This window comes from Nicotiana tomentosiformis, chromosome 7, assembly GCF_000390325.3.
Source record: "Nicotiana tomentosiformis chromosome 7, ASM39032v3, whole genome shotgun sequence".
Classification (NCBI taxonomy): Eukaryota; Viridiplantae; Streptophyta; class Magnoliopsida; order Solanales; family Solanaceae; genus Nicotiana; species Nicotiana tomentosiformis.
Genome location: NC_090818.1, coordinates 99,926,746 through 99,951,154, shown reverse-complemented (window position 1 = coordinate 99,951,154; position 24,409 = coordinate 99,926,746). Strand labels below are relative to the sequence as shown.

General features: G+C 36.6%; 3 protein-coding genes across 3 annotated transcripts; all 3 read right to left on the bottom strand.

Annotated features, from left to right (window-relative positions):
* Positions 1-4,246: 4,246 nt before the first annotated feature.
* On the bottom strand, positions 4,247-5,147 carry LOC138896095 (uncharacterized). The gene is made up of 3 exons (XM_070180875.1): positions 4,663-5,147; positions 4,388-4,615; positions 4,247-4,295 (listed from the first exon to the last, which is right to left on the bottom strand). Exons 1-3 carry the CDS (start codon positions 5,145-5,147, stop codon positions 4,247-4,249), a joined length of 762 nt encoding a protein of 253 aa, XP_070036976.1.
* Positions 5,148-5,192: 45 nt separating this feature from the next.
* LOC117279739 (uncharacterized) lies at positions 5,193-5,537 on the bottom strand. The gene has a single exon (XM_033659339.1). It carries the CDS (start codon positions 5,535-5,537, stop codon positions 5,193-5,195), a length of 345 nt encoding a protein of 114 aa, XP_033515230.1.
* A 2,714-nt stretch (positions 5,538-8,251) lies between these two features.
* LOC104108848 (AMP deaminase) lies at positions 8,252-20,736 on the bottom strand. Its single transcript, XM_009617977.4, has 20 exons — positions 20,184-20,736; positions 16,685-16,842; positions 16,231-16,399; positions 14,984-15,162; positions 14,795-14,846; positions 14,520-14,647; positions 14,263-14,442; positions 14,111-14,178; positions 13,866-14,008; positions 13,338-13,399; positions 12,639-12,752; positions 11,844-11,984; positions 11,206-11,358; positions 10,567-10,620; positions 10,377-10,487; positions 10,126-10,299; positions 9,968-10,048; positions 9,181-9,279; positions 8,692-8,816; positions 8,252-8,611 (listed from the first exon to the last, which is right to left on the bottom strand). Exons 1-19 carry the CDS (start codon positions 20,578-20,580, stop codon positions 8,748-8,750), a joined length of 2,532 nt encoding a protein of 843 aa, XP_009616272.1. The 5' UTR covers positions 20,581-20,736; the 3' UTR covers positions 8,252-8,611; positions 8,692-8,747.
* Between the last annotated feature and the right edge of the window lie 3,673 nt (positions 20,737-24,409).

Below are 24,409 nucleotides of genomic sequence, written 5' to 3'. Positions count from 1 at the left end.
TCCTCTTTCTGTCTGTTGAATATGCAAATTGATTTATGTGAATTATTGGTTTCTGGATCCTATGATCAAACCATGGGTGTTTGGTTTGGTTTGAGTTCCCCTATGGTTTCTGGGTTATATTGAGATCCGTGTGTGCTAAAAGGTGGAGAAAGAGCTTAGTTGAAGGCCTGGAAGTGCTGGGTATCTCTTTGGGCCTGTCTTGGGCCTATTGTTATTACTTGTACCACTTTGTAATTTATTCGTTATTGGGTCTGTAATAATTCTGTAATAACAATTGGGGTAATAGTGAAATTGGAAAAGTGGTATCTCCTAATACCTGCATGAAAAGGGTAGAAAGCATGCTCAGAGGATTTTGTGTGATACATTTGCTTTCCGGCCTGTTATATTTAAATCTCTTTGTGCACTATTAGAGATCATGTTATTAGGGCAATCACACACTCACATAACTGGTGTACTGTCAAAGCATGAGTGCTCTATTTATTCCCATGTCTACTGCTATGTGTTGCTAGATAGCATGCCTATAGGAAATAATTGCTAACAACTGTTCTTTAATCCGCACCATATTCATTAGATACCATACCTATAGGATTTTAACTAATTAATTCGCTTCGTTCATCTAGACAGCATGCCTAGAAGAGCTAAAGGTATAAAATCAGTTCTGATCGTCAATCTCTAGAAATCATGCCTATAAGACATCACTGCTCGCTTTTCAAACGTTGTTTCATTGCTCATCCACGCAATTATTAGGAAGCATAGGTAATTTTGAGCATTTCCAATAAGTTTCACTATCTGTGCAAACCATTTAGAGATAATGCATATAGGTCTATTAACTTATAATTTGTAATAAGCGACTTAGCAGCAGCAGGTATTCGCAACTGGTAATTTAGTAATCATAGGTCTAAAATAGCTTGCGTATCTGAATCAGATCATCTATAAGCCATGTCTATAGAGCTTAACGACTTCAATCTCCCTCAATTCTGAAACTGCCTAATACCCTACATAGAAATCTGTCTGCGTGCCTTTGTTGTCTAATCAAGGAGGCTAACTTGAGCCATTAATTGTATTTAATTGCAGTCCTATCTGTTTTGAATTGTCGCCTAGTTTTAACATTTTCTGAGCATCCTAAGTCATGTCTAGAACCACCCAAAATAGAGGTCCAAATGCCTCCTGAACCATAGGTATGGGATGGGTAGTGCACGCATAAGGCACGATTTAGAATCAACTAATGCACTTTAGGTAATAACTTAAAGATAGTAATCGGGTAGCAGGAGATGATAGTTTGTGCCCGCTGAATAATACGAGAAACACCACATCTCGAGGGAGTTACGAAGTATTATTTATGTTGTACGGGGTGATCCTTTAGGCTAAAAACTTAGGACCCCCCACCCCCCACCCAATCTTATTCTTGTTTATCTTTGAATCAAGTGTTCGTATTTACTCAAAGTCTTTTAATAAATTTTCCAAATTTCTTGTTTTTCTCTGTCTTTGTTTATCTGATTAATTCATATAATTCAAGTTCGGTCGGGACCCACTGTTGTGGACCTCGAAGAATGCCTAACACATTCTCTTCGAGGTAATTTTGAGCCCTTACCCGATCTTTGGTGATGCAAACTAGTTTAACCCGAGTCATATGCAAATAGGTGCCCTAACGCACCTTAAACTGTTAGGTGGCGACTCTCCTATTCTAATACTTCCTTAAAAGAGTTGTCACATGTCGAAACCTGATTTCGCGAGAAATGGGGCGCGACAGGCAAGTGAATTTATGGCTTTTGATCTGGTTTGAACACCTGAGTCAAGAGGGGTGATTATGTTGTCAAGATGATGTGAGCTTTTGTGCTTCTAGTTTGGTGCCTGAATCTCATTTGTAGAGGACCCAGGTGTATCTGACTGAGGTTCTTGGCCGCTTCTTACTTCAGCAAGTGGAGTACCTTGGACTGCATCAGCAACTCTATTTTCAGCTTCAGTTGTTGTGATCGTGGGACCAGGTTCCTCTCCAATTGATGAAGATGTATTTGCATCATCTTTACTGGATTCCTTGACATGACTCATCATGTCTTCCTTTCCGTTTGCCATGTCAATAACTTCACCTAAAACAGATAAAGGTTCTCCATCTTGGTCAACACGCATGTCCTTCTCACAGGAGAGGTGAGATTCATCAAAGATCACATGTATACTCTCTTCAACACATTGAGTCCTTTTGTTGTATACTTTGTAAGCTTTGCTTTGGGATGAGTATCCCAAAAAGATTCCTTCATCACTTTTCGCATCGAATTTTTCAAGATCTTCCTTTCCATTGTTGAGGACAAAATATTTACACCCAAAAGTCCTTAGATGTGTCAGCTTAGGCTTCCTTCATATCAGCAGCTCATATAGAGTCTTGTTTAGAAGGGACCTGATCATGCACATGTTCACCAAGTAGCAAGCAGTATTGACAGCTTAAGCCCAGAAATTCTTTGCGATCCTACTGTCAATCAACATTGTCCTTACCATGTCTTCAAGAGTTATATTTTTCCTCTCCACAACACCATTTTCTTGAGGTGTTCTTGGAGCCAAAAAATTGTGAGTGATACTATTTTCAGTACAGAACTCATCAAATTTGGCATTGTCGAACTCTGTCCCATGATCAGACGTGATGCAAACTACATTATTACCCATCTTCACTTGAATCCTTTTGACGAACGCAATAAACACTTCAAAGGTTTCATCCTTGGTTCTGAGAAACAAAGTCCAGGTGAATCTGGAGTAATCGCCAACTATAACGAAGATATATTTCTTTCCTCCCCTGCTTGCCACCCTCATGGGTCCACATAGATCCATGTGAAGAAGATCAATTGACTTTGAGGTACTGACTTCTCTTTTTGGCTTGAATGAGGATCTGACTTGCTTGCCTTTTACACATGCATCACACACCTTGTGATCCTTGAAACTTAACTTGGGCAGACCACGAACCAGGTCCTTCCTGACCAATTTGTTCAGCAACGTGAATCTTACATGACCCAGCCTCCTATGCCATAATTCAGCATCATCATCAATAGCACTTAGACAGTTTAGATCACCATTCTGCAAAGACTCAAAATCAGCAACATAGATATTTTTGTATCTTTTTGCTACTAGCACCACCTCACCAGTCACTATGTTTGTGACTGTACATATTTTTGACACAAATTCCACCTTGTTCCCTTTGTCACAGATCTGGGGAACACATAGCAAGCTTTACTTTAACCCGTTCACGTAGTACACATTTTCGATTGAGTGTGAGAGAGACTTCCCAATCCTTCCAACTCCCACAATGTATCCTTTATTGCCATTTCCAAAGGATACACTCCCTCTTTGCAGGGCTTTAAGTGAAAGAAAATCATTTGTACTTCCAGTCATGTTCTTTGAGCAGCCACTATCTATGTACCATTGTAGGCTGCTTCCTTTCGCACAAGAAAATTAGGAGTTAGACTTAGGAACCCAAATGAGTTTGGATCCCTTGTAATGAGGAAAGGGGTGAATAAGGGATCTTCTGATCCAAGCAGGCATCATGCATTTTTTTATATGAGGGACCAGGTTCTCTACCAGTAGTTACTTTTTCAGCGAAAACTTTGTTTTTCTGTTGTGACTAAAATCTAGCCTTACAGTTTTCTTTAAAGTGCCCAGTGTTGCCACAGTGAGTGCAAAGCCAATTATCAGGTACAGTAACATACTTGCTATGATGGTTGTAGGGAATCTTTTCCCTTTGGAACCCAATCCCCTGCCTGTTTCTCCCATTGTTGGTGTACATGGCAGTGATAGCATCAGAGGACCAGGTCCACCTGAGTAATTTTTTAAGATCACTCTTCACTCTTCCTAGTTCTTCATGAAGCTGTTTGTTTTTCTCAAGCTCAACACACAGACTAGACTTCACTGAATTTAACTCACTTTCAAGCTTAATGTGTGCCTCGCTTGCAACTTTCTTTCCCTTTTGAGAATTTTCAGTCCTACTCTCTATTTTAGGTTCTCCAATTGTCTCCTTCAAGTCCACTACCACCACTAATAGGTCATCTTTCTCATGCTCAATGTTAGCAACTCTCTTAGCTAAAACTTCTTTTTCCTTTCTTACACGCTCAAAGGTCTCTTTTAGGTCTACCACAGCGACCATTAGATCATCTCTTTCATGTTCTATATTTGCAATTTTTTAATCTAAGGCATCCTTCTCTTTCGTCAGGTTCTCAATTGTTTCCTTTAAATCAACAACAACGATTACTAGGTCATCTCTGGTTTGTTATGCTTCTCCTAAATCCACATTTAAAGCATCTTTATCATTTATAAGACTGTGATAAGCATCAATTAACACGTTTGCCAAAGACATGAGTTTTTTGGGAGAACAAGATTTTAGATTTCTCTGAACATCCAGAAAATTTACCTCATCATCGTCGCCATCTTCTCATCATCACACTGAGCCATCAAGGCAAAGATTGAGTCATACTCAGTTGTTTCACTTTCCACTGCCATCATTAAACTATCACCGTGATCATTTTCTTCTTCAGATTCGCTGGAAGAGTCTCCCCATGCAGCAAGAGCTTGCTTTACAACATTGTCAGCGGCATTCTTTTTCTTGAAGCGTTTATCAGGAGCCGGGTTCCTCTTGGCTCTTTGTCAAAGTTGTTTTTGTACTGATCTTGCTTTAAGAGAGGGCACTCCTTGATGAAGTGTCCTGGCTTGCCACATTTATGATAGAGGTCATAATTTTTTGCCTTGCTAGAGTTTCCCTTTTTTGGAATGCCTCCATTCCTGCGAACCATCTTCTGAAATCTTCTTGTAAAGTAAGCCATATCACCATCCTCACCACTTGAATCATTATTGTCTGTCTTGAGGACCAGGTTCTTCTCCCTTTTGGGTTCTCTTCTTTCATTGTCCTTCTTCTTCTTCATTTCATATGTTTTCAGATTTCCAACAAGTTCATCTATGGTCAGTGTCTGCAAGTCATTTGCCTCTGTAATGGCATTCACTTTGCTTTCCCAAGAACTGGGCAGAACACTAAGGATTTTCCTGACAAGCTTGTTTCGTGGAATGGTTTCACCAAGAGAGTGAAGCTCATTAATGATGGAGGTGAAGCGAGTGTGCATATCTTGGATATTTTCATCATATTTCATCCTGAAGAGCTCGTATTCAATTGTGAGCATGTCGATCTTGGATTGCTTAACCTGTGTTGTTCCTTCGTGAGTTATCTAAAGAGCCTCCCATATTTCTTTTGTTGATTGGCATGTCGATATCCTGTTATATTCATCAGGATCAATGCCACAAACAAGAATTTTATTTGCACGAAATTTCTTTTCTATGGCCTTTTGATCAGCGTCATTGAATACCTTCCTCGTCTTGGGAATGGCAACAGCTGGGTCGCCAAGATTCTTGGTGGGAACAAAGGGTCCGTCACATATGAAATCCCATAGCTCAGAGTCTTCAGCCATGATGAAGTCGTGCATCCTAGTTTTCCACCATCCGTAATACTGTCCATCGAACCTAGGTGGTCTGTAAGTAGACTGGCTTTCTTCAAAGTTTGGAGGAGCAGCCATGAGGATCCTTTCTAGGTGTTAACCTGATAGAAAGAACCTGCTCTGATACCAATTGATAGAATATAAGGGTCTACCAAACTCTATAGAGAACCAGATTCTCTATCAGTTCCACTAGAACACACGCACACTACAGTAAGTAGATGACAAGAGAAATTTTACGTGGAAAATTTCCAGCTCAACGGGATTAAAAACCACGACCTACCCTTAAAGGATTTCAACTTCACTACTGAGCAACTTTTAGATTATAACCTATGCAACCTAGGAATTAACCTCTTAATCCCTCACTAACTTGTAATACTCTATTACAAGCCACTTTGTAATAACTCTATTACAAAGACTTTATAACTCGACTAACTCTAGCCAAGACTCAAACACAAAGGTTTAAGGTTTACAAAGGGTTTTCTACAGAATACTTCTGAACAAGCTAAGTAGGAAATACAATTTAAGAACTATTACAAAGTTACAACTCAACTAAGGACATACAATGACTTGTTATGGGGAACCGGTCCGTAGTAGTGTTGTTCTTTGTTCTTGATGCACTTGAGAGTTGATTGCTTGATAATCAATGACCGCGTGAGAGCTTCAATGATTTCTCTAAGTGAACAAGTGATTTGTTTTACCTTCCTTGATGTTGATAATACATTTGTGACATCACTAAGATGATGTAAGCAAGGTAGGTAAAAGACACTCCCCATAAAGTTGATTGCTGCACTGATTCTGCACTGTAGCCTGTGCATGCAGCAACTTTACAGCTGGGGCAGTTGACTTATATTGTTTCCTCGGAAAACGATAGTTATCTATTCCCTCTATTGTTCCTCTAACGCTGAAGAGTTGAAGCATATTCCAAGCTGGAAGCTTTCGATCTTAAGGTCTTGAGGATATGTAACTGGTTCCTTATCTGGTTCTTGACAGTAAGTTTGTTAGATCATCAAAACATAAAGCAAGGTAGTTGTAACCTATCAGAGGGAAATTTGCTAGTTGCCATCCTTTCTTATACAACAAGAAGAGAATGTTGTATGCTCCTTAAAAAGCTTCTAACTTTGTCAAATTTCAAGATAATTAGAGTTGCTACTTTCCTCACCGTTTCGTCATATATTTGGATGGTGCTTTAGTTACAGGTATGCTTCAGTGCTGCCCGATTTTTCTGCATCGATTCTTGTCGGTGAGTAAACAACAAAATTAAGTCATTGTTTTATGCCTCCATAAGAATCTATAGAGTTGTCTTTATTTTGTTTGTATTGCATGATCATTCGATATTCTTCCGCCAATTCCTAGGAATTCTATTCTCTTTTGGTTGGAAAAAACCGTTCATATGCATTTTAGTGTTTAGAAGATTTCTAGCTACTGTCACTACTTACATGTGCAAGATTGCAACATCCATTGTTGTCTTGTTAATACTAGGCTCTACGAGTAGAAGACGGCAAAGAAGAATCTAGCGTGGCACAAATGCCACTAAGTTTTCTCATGCAGTTAAAAGACTCACAAAGTATGTAAATTGCTGAAAGTGATGAATGTTGATCTTATTTTGCTAATTCCATAAAGGAAACACCGAAGTTCCTTTATTTTAGAAAGATTCAATTCGTTTCATTTTAGCAGACGAACAATTTCAGTCAACCACAAAATCTTTAGTTTAATCATCGCTTAAGACTATATGTAATGACCAATATGGATCGTCGTACATTGTGTCTATTGTAATAAACAATAAAAGCTTAATAAATAGATATGTTTTTGTATTCACATCAGTTACAAAAAAAATTCACTTATTTGTTTTTATTTCCCAGACGTTTCATTTTCCATTAACATGTTCCGAGACGTTTCATTTTCCATTAACATGCATGTTTGTTGATCATGTTTCACTCTCATATTCCTTTTTCTCTTCTTGGCCAGAATATAATACATCTTCCCATAAATCTTGTCATTCTTCCCATTTTTCAAATTAAAAGCAAGTGATACTCATAATGATCCAATAAATGAAATTTTACCTCTTCACCTCCTTATAGCCGATAAATTAAGGCTTCACCTTTCCGGCCTTCTATATACAATATATACCTATTTTTTCCATAGCCATCGCAAATTTATAGTTCATTCGATGAGGCTGAATAATTGTCCTTTTTCCTAAATCCTAATGGATTTGAGTACAAAAGACCACTCCAAAGAGCAAATAGTGTTTTTCGACCACGCGGCTCCAAGCATGTACAATTAGATGAATTTTATTTTATGCAATTTTAAGTGTTTTCTTGTCTAAATTCTATTTTGTGGTTTCTTTTTTGCTTTTATTGTTTTGAACATATACATATAAATTTGCCCACAATGAACCTATAAATAAACATTACATGATAAACAAAAGTACAAAGAAGTACTATTAAAGGATTTTTTTCCCCCCAAAAGTCAATATTCACGAACCTCAAAATGAAGGATATTCTTTCACAATTTTTTGAAAGCAATATTCAGTATGTTTGTGCTTTGCAATGACAATGAAACATCAGTCGAATAGGCTTAACGTTTATCGGTTTGAACTTGCATTTTTTCCTCAAAATTTTGTGACTCATCACCCATATATTCTAATATATTTGTAATGATTAGTATGGGATACACGTGCGTTGCACGTATCCAACAACTAGCAAATACATATGCGTATATATGTGGTGCATTAACAAATCAAAACCCAACTCCACCTAGCACCTCTTCACCCATAGGGGAAAAAGAAAATAAAATTGGGCGGAAACACTCTTTATTTAGCCAAGATGTCAAATATGATACAACAAAACCATGGAACATTCAGAATTCCATCTTGCGATGTATCTGAAGTTTGTAACCTACGACACACATGATATATATAACTCCTTATTCACGGGCTGTTGTTTACTATTCGGATAGTGGACGGACTGCCTTGCCGGTTGTGCTATAGGCTCTAAGCTCCAGTAGCTTCCTGAACTATCAAGTATATATATCCAACGGTCTTTAACATCATTGGCTAATAAGGTCTTAGCATATACCAAAATTTCTCCCTCTCAGCTTCCAAAATCCAGATATCTCATGGTGGAGAAGCTTCTTGAGTTACCGGAAGGGCAACTCTGCACAGGCAAACTGCTTAATTCGATACTTCCAAGTCGTGACTAATGGAGATAACTAGGACTTCAAATTGTTTCCTTACCTCCAGATACTGTGAATCGATACCCAGAGCCCGTGATAATGCATTAGCATTGCAGATCATGGGTCAACGAATGCAGGAAATACAGCCTTGCCCAGATAAACCTGTTGCATCTCCTCCCTCCATATCTAGGAACAATGAATTCTATAGGTCAAATACAGGGTTCGACTACTAAAAGAAACCCAAAATTCATGTCAATCAAATTCAGTGCAACATATATGAAAATTTTGTTTTAAAATTTCAACGATAACGAGACAAAAAACAGTAACGGAGATCACTATTCTTCAGTCAATGCCACAAGACGGAAAATTCTAGTCAAATGAAACCAAAGAAAATATTCAAAAAGAAGTACTGATTCTGGACACAAACAATTCCTGCAAATATGGACCAATGGAAGCCAGAAAGGGTCTTTACAGGCAGAAATCAACACAATACTCCACCAAACTAATCTAAATTGACAACATTATATATTCTCTAGATATAAGTACTTACCATATCGCGGAATTCGAGCCTGATATGAGGCACATTTGTCCTATGAATGTCGTTTCCATCTGGCCCTCTTATGTAGTACTCCTTCCCAATCCAGTGGGACTATGTATATACGTGGAATATGTCAGAAAAGAACACCACAAAACACAAGCATCAAAATACCCGGCCGTAGAATTAGCACACCAGCCATTTATGTAAGATATGCAATAGAAGATACAGAAGTCAAATATGCATAGAGTGTTGTTAATTTGAAAGCCACAAAGTGAGATGTCAATGCCTATGCAACTTAGGTGGACAGTAAGGCCTGGATAGTAAAATGGAACCCAAAAAAAAAAGGAAAGAAGAAAAGAAAATGAATACAGGAAATGCAACTAAACAATTTAACCACTGAACCTACTGTCAAGAATAGAAAGGAACCCCTAATAAAACTCTACTACCAATATGGCCAAGATAAAAATAGACATGAGATACACATCCATAGGGATCTACAAACTTTGGATTGGAATTGGTAAATTCGCACTTAACTGGACTTAGAATATAGCTACGCAGATAGCCAGTCATACTTTACCAAAATTTTCTACTTTTGTGTCTCACAGAAAGGTAAACAAAGCAACTTCACACAAGGCAACTCAGGGATTTAAAAGAAAACCAGCGCATCAACGGATTAATGAACCCAGGTGAAAGTGGAGTTTGGTAGCAATTGGAAAAAGATACGAGCTTGATGAATATTGAGAGCTGGGAGCAGATTACCATGCCAACAGCATTTAAATTTTCAAGGAGATACACAAACCTTTAGCGCATGGGAGAAGCCTGACTGGTATACTGAATTACGTGCAATCTCACATAAATCACATGCACTCAACTTCCAAACCTGCATGACAAAAACTATTAATCCCCTTGACCAAGTGACATCATAAAATCTTTCCGCCAAGACACTAGAATACTCACTGAAGCAGCTATACTGTATTCCTCAACGAGGGCTTCTTTTGTTAAGTGAATTTGCAATGGATCATCAGTTGAAAGAGAAACATTCAGGCCCCTCAAGAAGAACATGGGAAAAGGATTCCGATGGTAGTCCAAAAATAAAGAGTTGTTACTGAGAGGAGACATCGCCAAGCCAATCTGACAATTAAAGTCATGATTGATAACCAGATAACACATATGGCTAAACAAAAGATTCACTTTAATTTCTTTATTACCTGGGCCAAGTAGTACAGGTATTGGAGAACAGGAGACTTTCTCAAATTAATACCATGAGCAATATTATGGGCTGTTAAGAAAGTTGCTGCAAGGTGGTCAATATCTCCAGCCTGTAGATGTAAATCATCTAATCAGCAAGCAAAAGAAACTCATTAATTAAAGAACACTACAATAAGCCTGAGTGACTACCTCCCCAGAATGTGGCCGGAATTTGATGGTCGTCATACCCTTTGACTCACGTAGCTGAGATGTTATTTTGCAAGGGGTCAGAACTCGACGCATCAAATGTGTACAAGCAAAAATATCAACGAGATTATTGTGGTAAATAGATCCTTTTGAATAGTATTATGGTAGACAAATCTACAGCTCTGTAAATGGGATTTACTAATGAGGGGAGTAATATGTAACCACCCAACTTCGTTTAACAACCAAAAAAAAAAAGACTGTAATTATAAGAATTGAGCTTTAATCCATAAAGAAATAGAATGTTATCTCAAAGTAAAGGATAGCTAAGAGAGACTGCTGCTACTCTAAACAACCTTCGTTTTGTTTTAAGTCCTCAAAAATGAGCTTTTCACCGTCTTTCTCAAGCAACAGCAATATTTGTTATAAGCACCTCACAAATGTGTTGTGCTAGCACAAAGGATATCATTCTGGTCTATTCACATTTAAACCTATCCATTTACCAATCTTTCCCCAAAGCAACCACAATTGGAGATCATTACGAAATAGGTTGTAACACTATCCTGCGTTTCCAATCAGACAAGGAAGTTAAGATGGCAGAGCCAAAGGGGAAAGGAGGAGATAGAAATGGAGTAACTTACGGACCTTATTCAGGGTGTAGAGGTTCGCATAACAATAGTACACGTAGTATGAGTATGCAGGATTGAATACATTGGTCCATTGAGCAGGTGTAGGCATGTGTTTGGTAGGCCTCCTTTCGGGTTTGCTTTCATCATCCACCAAATCCAATCCAACAACCTTTAAGATGACAGAACAAGAAGTATGAAGAAGAACATATTAAAATTAAGAATATAAGTGATGATTGTGGTAAACAATCCAAAACGAGTGGATTGAAATCGAAAAAACATGCCACCCACAGCTACGTATCTTTCTCCTTCTCAATAAATATTTAGGCCATCTACTTTATTCATCACATATATAGGCTCAACCAAGATTTCATATCCGCCACGTAGATGAATGTCCCAATATCACAGAACGAAGGGAACAGAAAAGTAAATAAGAAATACGAACAAAGCTTGGATCATATCCGACTCCATCCCAACACACGATAGCAAGCAAGCAGTTTTAGTACTTCCTAGTATTCGTATTCAGCACCACAAGTCTGGGTTAAACTTGAAACAACCAAATCTTCAATTTTCAACGAAACTTGGGCCAATCATGTGATGCCTTCCTTTTTTTTATAAACAATAAAAGGGTGGATTCAAATGTTTAATAAATCATACCTGTTTCAAGAAGATGTGCAGGTGAGGATGTGAATCCGGGTCCACAGTAACCTCAAACAAGGGCAGAAAGATGTTGTCTAGGATATTTTGAAATGATGTTACAATCCCCATCTCTTTATATATGTTATATAGTCTTGGAAGCTGGAGATAAAGAAAGCAGGAAGTTTAAGAATAATAATTACAACATCAAAATGCATACACACGGAAACCAAATGGTCAACCATTAAAAAGGAAGTAAGAAAGAAACAAAACTAATCCACTGAAAGGATTAAAATGATCTGGAGTAAGATAATTTGTGTTATTTTGAAAATAATCAGACTGAACCAAGATTTATAAGATTGAAAATTAAGAGTATGTTTGACTATCTCTTATTGATTTATAAGATATAATTAGAGCAGACTTTTCATTGAACAAGGGACTTTAATCAATAGAGCAAAGCCAACTTTGCAAGATTTGATTTTATTCACATCTATATTCTAAAACCAACTTAGACCTCCTTTGGTCTTTCCCAAAAAAAGTACATGTAGCATCAATATCAGTTTTCCAAGTCAAAATGTAAATTTCAACCTCTAGCCTATAATGCCTATTGTAAGAGTACTCCTATCAATAGCTTAAAGAAATCATGACAATCACACACCTCCTTTTAAGCTGTACATATCTCGCCTAAAGTTTTTTGGGAATTGCTGTACCAGCCCTAATTCGGGAACAGCTAGTTAAGACGTGACAACCTAAAATGCCGAAGTTGACCTATTAGGACTTAACAGCTGACAAACAGTTGCATATATAACATCATACCTGGATCAACCAGACAACATTTTCACTGTACAGTTCATTGTTAACGATCCAGCTTGCAAGTTGGTCCCATTCGCTCATCTTTCGGCCATATATTGATATCCTGTATTCTGCCATCTAAAAGCAAAAATGGAGAAAGATTAAGATCTGTCAAATGATGTATTCTGCCATCTCCGGCAAAATGGAGAAAGATTAAGACGTGCCAAATGAAATGGACAGACCAAACATGACTCGACCAAGTGAAATCATTTTCATTCTTTTTAAATAAATCTACCTTTAGATACAATGTTGTTCCTGTCATGTTTCAATAGCAATAAGAAAAACACCATATCGTCAGCACTGCAAACTTGTGCAATAAAATTTGGACCGAAGCATAACAATAATCACCTTCAAGCCCACAAAGACCTTTCAGATTGCATTTTGCGATAATTAAGTAACCAGAGAAGCCAGTGAAATCTCAAAAAATCTTAGTGACGGGTACGTAAATGTAACTTGTTCTTCAAACGACTATTTAGAGTTCCTAGATCTTTCTCCCCTTACTCTTTAATATCATCGTAGTTTTTTTGCTATCACTCCAGACAGGATATATCTTTAGATACCCAGAAGGCTTACAGGTACCTCCGAACAGATTAGGAAAAAAAAAAAAGAAAAAAAAAAGAAAGAGAATTAACAGTTATCTGTTATAAGTAAAAATGAACTTACTTGATATTTGCTTGCAGCAAGATCACAAAATACTTGCTTAGTCAGTTCGGCAAGAAAACGGCCTACAACAGAAACCATAAAACATTATTAAATAACTTAAAACTTAGAAGTCAGTTCGATTAGCGTATTGGAATAACACAGTTAGACAGTTACCCAATATCACACGAACTCTTCATTTTCTTTGAAATACCTTAGTTAAATGGGTATGACATGTGTATGCATACTTAATTGAAAATGGGTATGACATGTGTATGCATACTTAATTGACATCCTTAAATACTTGAATTCGCTAAAATGAAACATACCTGTGCCAGAAACTTACTCATACACATTTAGATACTTACCCATACCCAAGTTCATGCAACCTAGGGATTAGGACCCATAACCCAAATTCATGCAGCCTAGGGATTAGGATATATGCTTGATAACATTGAAACCATATCCCAACTTCTACTTGATTTTGTAGAAGATGATTACAATGATGATGGGTCAACTAGAAAGACCATCTAAATTATAAATAAAGCATACCTTGTATAAGATTATCCTGCTTGAGAAAAATCTCCCTCAGCCTACTTTGACCGCAGGGATTGTACTTGAGGTTAAATTTGTCAAAACGATGAAAGGTGCTCTTGTCAGCATGAACATCTAATAGGTCAACATTGAGATCATACCTTTTTAAAGAGAAAGTAAAACAATGACATCAGAAATAATGTTAATAGCTAGGTCATCTCACATGCTCTTTCAAGCACCACTCCTAGAAACTTATTCCTTACCCGGTCAAATCCAAGCTCTCAAAGACTTCCTTTAAGGTCATATATGTTCCATCGCGAAATATCACGACCTGAAGAAAAGAAAACGCTTTAGCTGTCCAACGAATCGGAGAACTGAAACACACATCAGCAAAGAAATACAAACAGAAAACTACCTCATCTGGCTCCTTCCTCAACTTTGACTTAATAAATCTTAACAAATGTTTCTGATTCATGCATGCTGAGTGATGAACATGTGTATCAACCTTCCTCACATTGTAGAAGTCACGATGAGGTGCACTTTTCTGAGCAAGGAACTCTCGATCCGCATTAAGCATCAAATGAAGATTGAATTTCTGGATAAAAAATAAGCGTCATAACAAAATTACCATATCATATAATCTGAAAGAAATGCGAGCATAGAGGTTTATACTTGTTCCAGAAGCACTAGGCGATGGTGACATAAAGTTCTGATGTTCCCAGCTGCTATTACTTTAAGGATGTGATGAAAGTCGGTGAAAAAGGTCGTAGCATCAGCAACAGGAAAAAGCTTCTCTTTCGCTGGTCCAAGTGCAAAGGGGGAGGGAGAAAATGGGGTGGCAGACATTAAGAGTAAATAAACAGGAGTTAGATAGGCCTTCAGAACTTAAAAAGGTAAAAAAAAGAAGAAAAAAAAAACATGAAGCAGGCAAGAGCTTCTAAGCTTACAATCTTTATTTGCATATACATGAACAACTCCATCTTCCATCTGAAAATAATGCTGCAGAAGTAATCAAGAAGTTAATTAACAGAAAAGTTGTGAGTAGTAGAACGCGTAAAATTTGTTCCAAAAAATATAAAATCAGTAGCACACATGTACCACAAAACTCTAGCATTAAAATAGATGGCTGTGCTTACATCAGATTTTCCTTCTGCAGTGAATTCAAATGGATTTGGATTTGGCTTCGGGGTGCTTGGATCAGAAATTACTTCCTTCACCCAAGGAGCAACAGACTCCCTGAATACGTAACTTTGTCTCATTTCAAGACATGCTTGTATGTTCCGGTAGACCTCCGCTTCATCGGCAGACGGTGTCTCTAGAAATAGTATGAACAAAAATTTAAGGGATGCAGGAACCTTAACAGATCCAAGAGCAATCACTACTTTTTCACTGATCAGAAAAAGCTAGAATATATGAAGTATACCTTCCCTTTTTTTTTCTTTTTTTCTAATTTTTTTTTTGGGGGGGGGGGGGGGTTGTGGGGGGTGGGGGGGGGGGTGTGTGGTGTTCTACGTCCTGGGTAACAAGATACAAGATTTGAAGCATGATTCAAAGAGATTATATTTCCAGCAAGAAACATAGCGAGATGATACTCCTCATACCTGCATAAACACTCCAAATTGGCAAACCAGTGCATTAAGTTTCAGGCAGCACATTGTGCACTAATTTGTAGCTCATAACCAATTATACAGAGGGTCAACATAGCTTATCCAATAAAAAAGAAAAAAAATGTAACAACAATGCAGATGAACATCATGATATCCCAGTTTCATTGGGTCGTGCAAGGTATATTTAGAGAACCAAGAAGGGAATAAATAGCCAATTTAGATCAGCCACTATAGAATGGAGGAGACAAGATATTAGTCAAAGAATGTTAATCTTGCCCTTCGATATATGTACTATGATGCTTGATATGGAAGTTGTTTATATTTTTATAGGAAAGTGTCGCATGGGCAACAAAAGTTAGTTCCCTCTATTTTTGTTTTTCCCACGTTCAGTTATGAGCATTGTTTCACCTGGTATAGGCAGAATCTAGGCACACGTTTGCACCGAACTAATCTCTTTACCTCTCTAATTGATACTTCAATTTCAAAGTAAATGGAGAGAGAAGAGAAATTTAAAAAAAAAAAAAACTTCCTTTGAAAGATGCTCCTGAGTAATAAACTAACTGTAACATGCTTTATAATACAGATGACAAGTTGAAATGATGCACAGCAGCAAGACTCTAAAACAAGCAAATGCAAAATTTAGGCTTTAGCTCAGTGCTATTTTGCTTTCTCTGAATACCAAAATTCTATTTCCTCGTCTCCAAGATTTAAATAAACATAGTGGTTTAAGAACAGTCAGTAGCATGACAAGGACTGGAATACAAAAAGGGCATTACCACCAGGGGATATCTTCAGTCGCACAAATGTTTCTTGCTCCGGCTCTTTCCTTAGAATATCTGCAGCTATTGGATCAGGTTGAACACCGTGCAGGTCACCAGATACACTGTGTGTGCGAATCATACTTGGTGCAGCCATCGCCATTTGATCCCCATTGACATCTGGGCACTGTTTAACAATTTAGCAAATAGTTAGAAGATTCTACAGAAGTTATCAGAATAATGTTATGTTCATGAAGAAGATAGTGAAAGTGTCCTAGCAGTCATTATGACCCTTAAGGTATATTTTTCAAAGATAAGTAATATACTCGCTTCAAAAAGCACAATGTAAGATGGCGTTTTTCCTCTTTCCTTTTTCTTCTTCCCTTTTTTTTGTGTGTGTGTGGGGGGGGGGGGGGGAGTGGCATGGGAGCTCAGGAAAATGGAGGAATTAGAGGTTTGAATATTCCAGTACCACATTCCCATTGGTGTGCAGATACGAAGTGTCAAGTTTAGCATTGTCAGTCATATTGTCTTCCTCATCTGATCCTTCTATACTTTCAAATGCACTGGCACTTGCAACTGGAGACTTGGGAGAAGTAGGTCTCAGAGAATGTGCAGATCTCGATTTCCCTTTAAAAATAAAAAGTGAACGTCACCCTTCATGGTAAACATAGAAATCAGTTCTAATCAAAGAAGAGAGACAAATAAGCAACATTTTGTAAACTTCTGGAATCAAAGCATATGAAAGAATCAGATACAAAAACATGCACTTATAGTGGAACGAGTTCTTTCATGGCAAAAGTTGACAAAGAAAACAATTTTACTACAGCCAGCTACTCTATGAAACGCAATAATGCACACAGTTTGATCATAACCAGAGCACAGTCAAGACAAATTCTCCCTTCTCAGATTCCACTTGAATACTGTCTCAAATACTGTCAAACAAGGTCATGACTGTATGAGAGTTAGGGCACAGCTCTTATAAGGCAGAATATAAATTACTTAAATGATGCCTGATCAAATTCGGATCTGGGATGATCAATGACCTCATTTGTTGTGTTTACTTCCACATCAAAAACCTAGGAAGTAATATCATGGAGTCAGCACATGGCAAAACACGATTAGCACTACCATAGTCAAGGTGTTCAAAGTACTGGGTAATGGAAAAACTAAGGACAACACAATCTACATGAGCATTATCCATATATCTGCAAGTATAGCCACGTAAAACTTTTTTTTTGAGATGGTAACATATTGTGTATATTAAAAGATCAGTACATAGGTTGTACTGAAACCATATGTATAGCCATGTACACTACTATTCCACTTGAATAAAAAGTTAAGTTATTAACATTTCACTTGACCATAAGATGGTGCTACTGAAAATCTTTTGTTATAAAAAAAGATAATTCCTTGCCATTCTATACCCCACAGCAATTGTCACAAGCAACTTGTTTTGCTTTTCGATCTCTTCTTTACCAAAGATACGTGATGCTTCAGCTCGGGGGAAAAAATTGCATTCTAACTTTGAGAGCTCATAGCATGTTGAAAGGCAACTAGATAGAGAAGTAAGATAAAAAGATGTTTGAAGATCAAGTAATTAATGTGATCAAAAATGTCTTCAGGTTATAGCCGGATCATGAAAGGATTGTTCAGCTAAATCAAAAAGGAGTGCATTTTAAAAACTTTATGTGTTTTTCTCTTTTATTGGTTTTTGATAAGTGCATGCAAGGCTACATTTTTCATGGTGTACAGGCCAATTTCCGAACACCTTGACTAATGCACCGGGTACCTGTTATCTTCCAGCAACGTAAGTATGGGGCAACTCTGTCCAACAACGCTTGGACATATGGGAAGAAATCACCAAACTTTTTTTTGTCTAGGCTGGGATTTGAACCATGATCTCCCATGAACCATTCCGCCTTCATTGACTGCATGCTACACCTTGGTTTCCAGTTCATCGATCTTACATGCCACTACTTTGATATGATAGATGTCATTAAAAATCTTAATAATAGAGTCAATTCCTATCACTCACATCTGAACACCTAGTATATTGAGAAAACTTTGCACAATGCGCAGGACATGCTTAGATGTACAGCTCCTTTTTGTCTAAAACTTAGGAAAGAAGTTCCCAAAAAATTATGATAATATTGCTTATCGAGTAAACCAGAGGAAAAGAAATGGGTGACTGAGATGGACATAGGATAGCACAGGGTTCTGCATGGTAAATCTGCATACACTTGGTCCAGCAACAACAGGAATGTTTGGCCATCAGAAATGCTAAGGAAAATCAAGGCTCCCCAAAGAATTGCATGTTTTGGGTGGATTGTTACATGAAGCCTATCTTATCCAAGATAATTTGTTGAGAAGGAGATTCAAAATCAGGCGTGAAAAAGAAAGCCTGTAAGAAGTCAACCATTTATTTCTGCATTGGCCTGTAGCAACAGAGTTGTGGAGTATGCTTGAAACTCTTTGAACCCAAGTAGGTAATGCATAATGCCTTGAGGAAATCTTTTTTGCGACTGGAAGGGCAGCAGAATTCATACAACAGGAAAACTTGGAATGGCATTCCATGTATGCATTATGCTGCTCTTATGAAGAGAAAGGAACCATTTATACTTTGAAGGATGAATGAGATCTTTGCATAGTCTAAAAATATGTTTGTATCATAGCTTCAATTTTTAGGATAAACTAAATGTTGCACATGACAGAGATAGTTTCCTTTTTTTCTTGTTTCTTCCCTACACAGTAATTTTTTTCTTTTTTTCTTGTTACTTCCCTACACGGTAATTTCTTTACTGGTAAACTAGATCTACTCCACCAAACCCTCCTTCCCGAGAGTCAATCGTGTTCCCCACTTTGTCCCTTTAGCGACTCGAAGCCCCCAACTTCGAGGTTAAGAGGTGGAGGGAGCTCTCTGCTTGATCTAACCTCTCTTGTCAATAGGAGATACCATCTTTATACAACTATATACATAATCAGCGCCTTCTTGGCGCTAAAATGTGAGTAGAAACTACAATTCTCAATCAACTATGCTTTAATGCCAAATTAGTAAGGTCATCTATATCTCTATTCTCTACATCCCTCCCACTCTATTATATATTGTTAAAACAGAAATCAGAACAAAAAAGATTCCTTTCTTTATCCCTGACCTAATAATGCACCATCATTTCTATCCAACTGAAATAGTGGGTCCAGATTTAATTTAAAGATGAAATATCTCGGCAATTGGAAAGGAAACTAAAAGATGCATTAACCTTTTAAAAGCATGTATCTAAATATCCAGCACCAAACATCAGGACCTAATGAAGACACCAACTTGTTAATTCCACCCGTTATTTAAAACTCACCAACTTTATACGAGGCTAATTGGCACTTATTATTATATACAACTACAATGACTCATCTGTTTCAAGCATGTACGTCTTCAAATCAAGCCAAAGCCTTTTATAAGAATTAATTGTTTACATGTAAGTAATTCTTTTCTCATTTGAATATTCGGTAACTGATATTTTTTCTCCACAGTATCATAATTCAAAATGATCAATTTCTAAAGACAAAAAGCAAGTTACTACACTGGTCTGGAAATACCATAGCAAACATATATTCAATACATTAAATAAGTATAAGTTTTATCTTTATCAAGTTTCTGCACTGACGGTGTAATAAATATTTACACCTATCAGGTTGTTTAAAAGATAATTGCAGGCAATCCACTTTAAAAGCATTGACTGAATAGAGATAGTGTAAAGCATATAATTTTAATCTTTATGTTATGTGCACTGACTGTGTAAATTTTCACTACTAGGTCACTCAAAAGGTAATTGCAGGTAACTCACTTTAATAGCACTGATTAATAGTAATATTTAACAAATGGTAAGTAACCTGTTAAAACATGTTAAATTACATTGCTAGTGAAAAAAGTTGATTACACTGTCAGTGGATATAACTTTAATCCTATCACATACCTTCAGGAAGCGTGTGAAGCCTAGGCAAACCGGCCGGAATAGAATCCACGTGTACAGGACCATTCCTCTTTTCCTCAACCTCGCCGGAAGTCACCGTAGTCACGTCGGGGAACGAAGCTGAAGCACGGCGGTAATATCCATTACTCCCTTTCCTCCGGCTATGATTCCGCCGCTTCTCCGCAGCAACACCGCCGTACTTCCTCAAATGCTTCTCTGCCTCTTCATCGTCGACGCCCTCCGTCGTAGCCACGTCATCCCGGTCTCTATCCCTATCTATCGTTTTCGCAAACTCTAATAACTGATTTAGGGTTTTACGGTGCATATAATACGCCGATACCGCCACAAGTGATGCTCCGACTAGTGCCGCCATCGCTAGATGAACTGTATATGCATCCATTTTTTCTTCTCGAAACTTCGAGAATTTGTTTTGTCTTGGTAACTTTGTACTATAACTGTTATTTTGAAACTGAGAAAACCCTACTAAATAGTAGAGACTGGGAAAAGTGTGTTTTCTTTTGGAAGAGAAGAGGGAAGCTGGAGAGGAGTATTTATAGTGCGAAAGTGAGTTGAGTGGAATAAGATAGAGAATCGGGGTCCCGGGGGGGGGGGGGAGGTGGAGGGGGCAGAAGAGCACATTATCGGACTATTCCCTTGTGCGATGAGTTCTGTTGTTTTCGATTAAACTACTGAAATGGGAATGAAAAGTATAGAAAATAAAGTCGAGGACTTAAAAGTTTATGAAGTAATTTTTTTTAAAAGCTGATCATGAGGCTGTTTTAAACAACATTAGGAAAAAGTTCTTTCTAAATTTATTTAGAAAAAGATGTCTGTGAAAGTTTATTTAGAAAAAGATGTTTGTGAAAGATGTCTGAAATGTGTATATTGAGATGGATGTGCGGATATACCAGTAGAGGCGGATCCAGAATTTAAATTTTATGAGTGCAACTTTTAAAGTTATAGGTTCATATCTATTATTTTTGCAATTTTAATAAATTTTTACACATAAATTTTTACTTAGTATCAAAAGTTATGGGTTCAATTGAACCCGGTAGTAATATACTACATTCGCCCATGTATACCAGGCTACATAGAATTAGAAATGAAGCTATTCGGGCAAGGTGGGTGTGGCCCCTGTGGAGGATAAGATGCGGGAGGCAAGACTTAGATGGTCCGGGCATGTGAAGAGGGGAGGTACAGATGCACCGCTGAGCAGGTGTGAGAGGTTGGCCTTGGAGGGCCTAAGGAGAGGTACAGGTAAGTCGAAGAAGTATCGGGGGGGAGAGGTGATTAGACAAGATATGGCGTTGCTCCAACTCACTAAGGATATGACCATGGATAGGAAGGTGCGAAGGTTGAGAATAAAGGTAAAGGGTTAGGATAGATCGCCTAGTGTTGTCCTTATCTGTAACATTAGTTTTAGTACATAAGATAGCGTTTATTTATGTATTTTCGTATTCCTTTACTTATGTGTTTACTTGTCGTTGCTTTCGGTACGGCCTTCTGATTACAATACTCAATTTTAGTTTTGTATTTTTGTAGTTTTGCTTCGATTCTCTAATTGGTGTGCTTGTTGCTACCTTTTTTTTATTTTTGCTAAGTCGAGGGTCTTCCGGAAATAGCCTTTTCTGCCTTCTTGAAGATAGTGGTAAGGTCTGCGTATATACTGTCCTCCCCAAATACCACTTGTGAGATTACACTAGGTCTATTGTTGTTGTTGTTTGTCTGTAAAAGTTGAAAATGTGTTTTTGATAGTTGTGATCTTTTCTGGAAATTCATAGGCTATTTTATAAATGAAAAAGGAATTTTGAATGATAAATAGCTCTTGTTTAATACTCCTCTGTCCTTAACTAGAAGTTTCGGATTCGAGTTCTTTCATAGTTGATGGGCCTTACGCGATGCAAACCCTAATCGGATTTCCAATGCTAGAACTATACATTGCGTGTGAAATTAAGAAAAAATACGTCTACAACTTTACTTTAAAAAAAGTTATTTTTTGCTACAACAAAAAAATCAAAACTTTGATACAAACACTCTTTTTCAACAAATTACCTTTTGTCAAAAAAAAAAGTGCATAAAACTTATAAATATGATTTTGCAACTTTAATTTTAAATACTTTTCTTTTTTCTAACGTATGCTTAGACACTTTAAGAGTTTGTTTCTAAACATCTATTCTCAGATATGTGATTCCCCTTTCAGTAATTTTCTTAGCCTTACTTATTATACATGGATCATTACTTACTTCGTTTACTTTATTTTTTAGTTTGTTTAAAAAGGAATGATCTATTTTTAAATTTAGAAATAATTTAACTTGAACTTCAAATTCTTTCTTTAATGAAAAGTTCTTATAACCAGACAAATAGTCAGACATGTTTGACATAAATTTTAAAAGAATTATAGTCAAATGTTATGACTTGTTTAAAACAACAAACTTTAAAAAATTTTGTTTTTTTTTAAACTCCGTATTCAATCAAATAGATTTACATAATCTTTCGCTATCACTACTATTGCTGCGACGCCTAGTGCTATGCCCACTGTTTCCCTTGTCAAAAATTCATAATTTAATTAATTTAAATAGTCATATATTTCCTATCACTAATCTTTTGTTGTTACGAATGGTTTTATTTTATTTTGAATATTGTATGTTGTCTTTTTCAAAAAATAAATAAATTATATTTTCAAATGGAATCACGTGATTTGTTTAGCCACGCGTAATGTTAATATCAATGAATCATTCGCATCAATTGTTCACAAGGAAATTTTGGCGTTTAACAAAGTGATGATTAAATAAAATTCACTTTTAGTTATTGTATGTTTTTCAAGATTGATCATTCAAATTGACAAAGTTACCTGATCCATGTTTCATAGATGTTTCCTTCAATCTTTGTGACATTTTTTTGTTTCGTAATTATTAAATGGAAAAAGACACAAACTAACCCATTTATTGTATGAAATATATCATATCTTTATTGTTTGGTGAATCTTTTCATATTTTGCATTGCCCGAACCGAGCTTCAACTTGGATTGGATGGATTTTACAAATCAAAATACTTAGGGAAAAGTCCAAAATTTACCTGTATAACTATAGTTTAAATTTTACTTTAAGTTGGAACTTCTCTAGATCAAGGGTAAATATGAAATAATTTGATAATAAATGAATAGCCTTAAAATATAGTGGATAGTCAAATTAAGAGATTTCATATAATAGAAGAGTATTTCTTTTTACCATTTTCCCTTATTAAATTTGTTGGTTGCGATTTGTGAATTATTTATATATCGAAATTCCATCACATTATAATCTCTTTTTGAAAATTGCACGTCCTTCTTGTCCGTCGTGAATGGATTGATTGAGCAATGCTCCAATTATTTAGGTTTTAGATAGGCAAGAAATAAATACTAAGTACACAAGCTAAATAGTTTTTTGCATTTTGTGCCCTTAACTTGTGCACTATTTTATAAATTTACACCATATGCTCTTATTTTTAATGATTTACTCCATAGCCTATTTTTCTTTCTAAAACTATGAAATACTTCATTTCGAAAGGGATAAAATACGATTTTAAAATTTAACAAAATAAGATGTGTCCGGGGGGGGGGGGGGGGGTCTTTCAGTACATCCTAAGTTCATCGAGTTCTTTTCCCCAATCTTTTTATAGTATTTTTAATACCATCGCTTTGCTCTTGATGAATAAATTGATTGACTATTCCTCCAGTTATTTAGGTTTCGATAATCAAGAAAAGAATAATACGTAGACAGGTTAAATGTTACTGTTATATAGAGCCCGTTTGGACATAAGAATTTTTTTACTTTTTTTCGAAATTAATGTTTAGCCATAAAATTTCCAATTTTCACTTGAAATTTTTCGAAAATTTGAAAAACTCCAAAAAATTGTTTTTCAAATTTTTCACTCAGATCATTCACAAAATTTAAAAAACAACCCAAATTTTTATTCACGTCCAAACACAACTTTAATTTTCAAATGAAAATTTCACTTTTTTTGAAATTTTACAATTCTTATGTCCAAACACCCACTTAGAGCCCGTTTGGACATAAGAAAATTTTTCCTTTTTTCCAATTTTTTTTTACTTTTTTTCGAAATTAGCGTTTGTTCATAAAATTTCTAATTTTCACTTGAATATGCATTTTGCAAATTTTCGAAAATTTAAAAATTTTCAAAAAGTTATTTTTCAAAATTTTCACTCAGATCATTCACAAAACTTCAAAAAT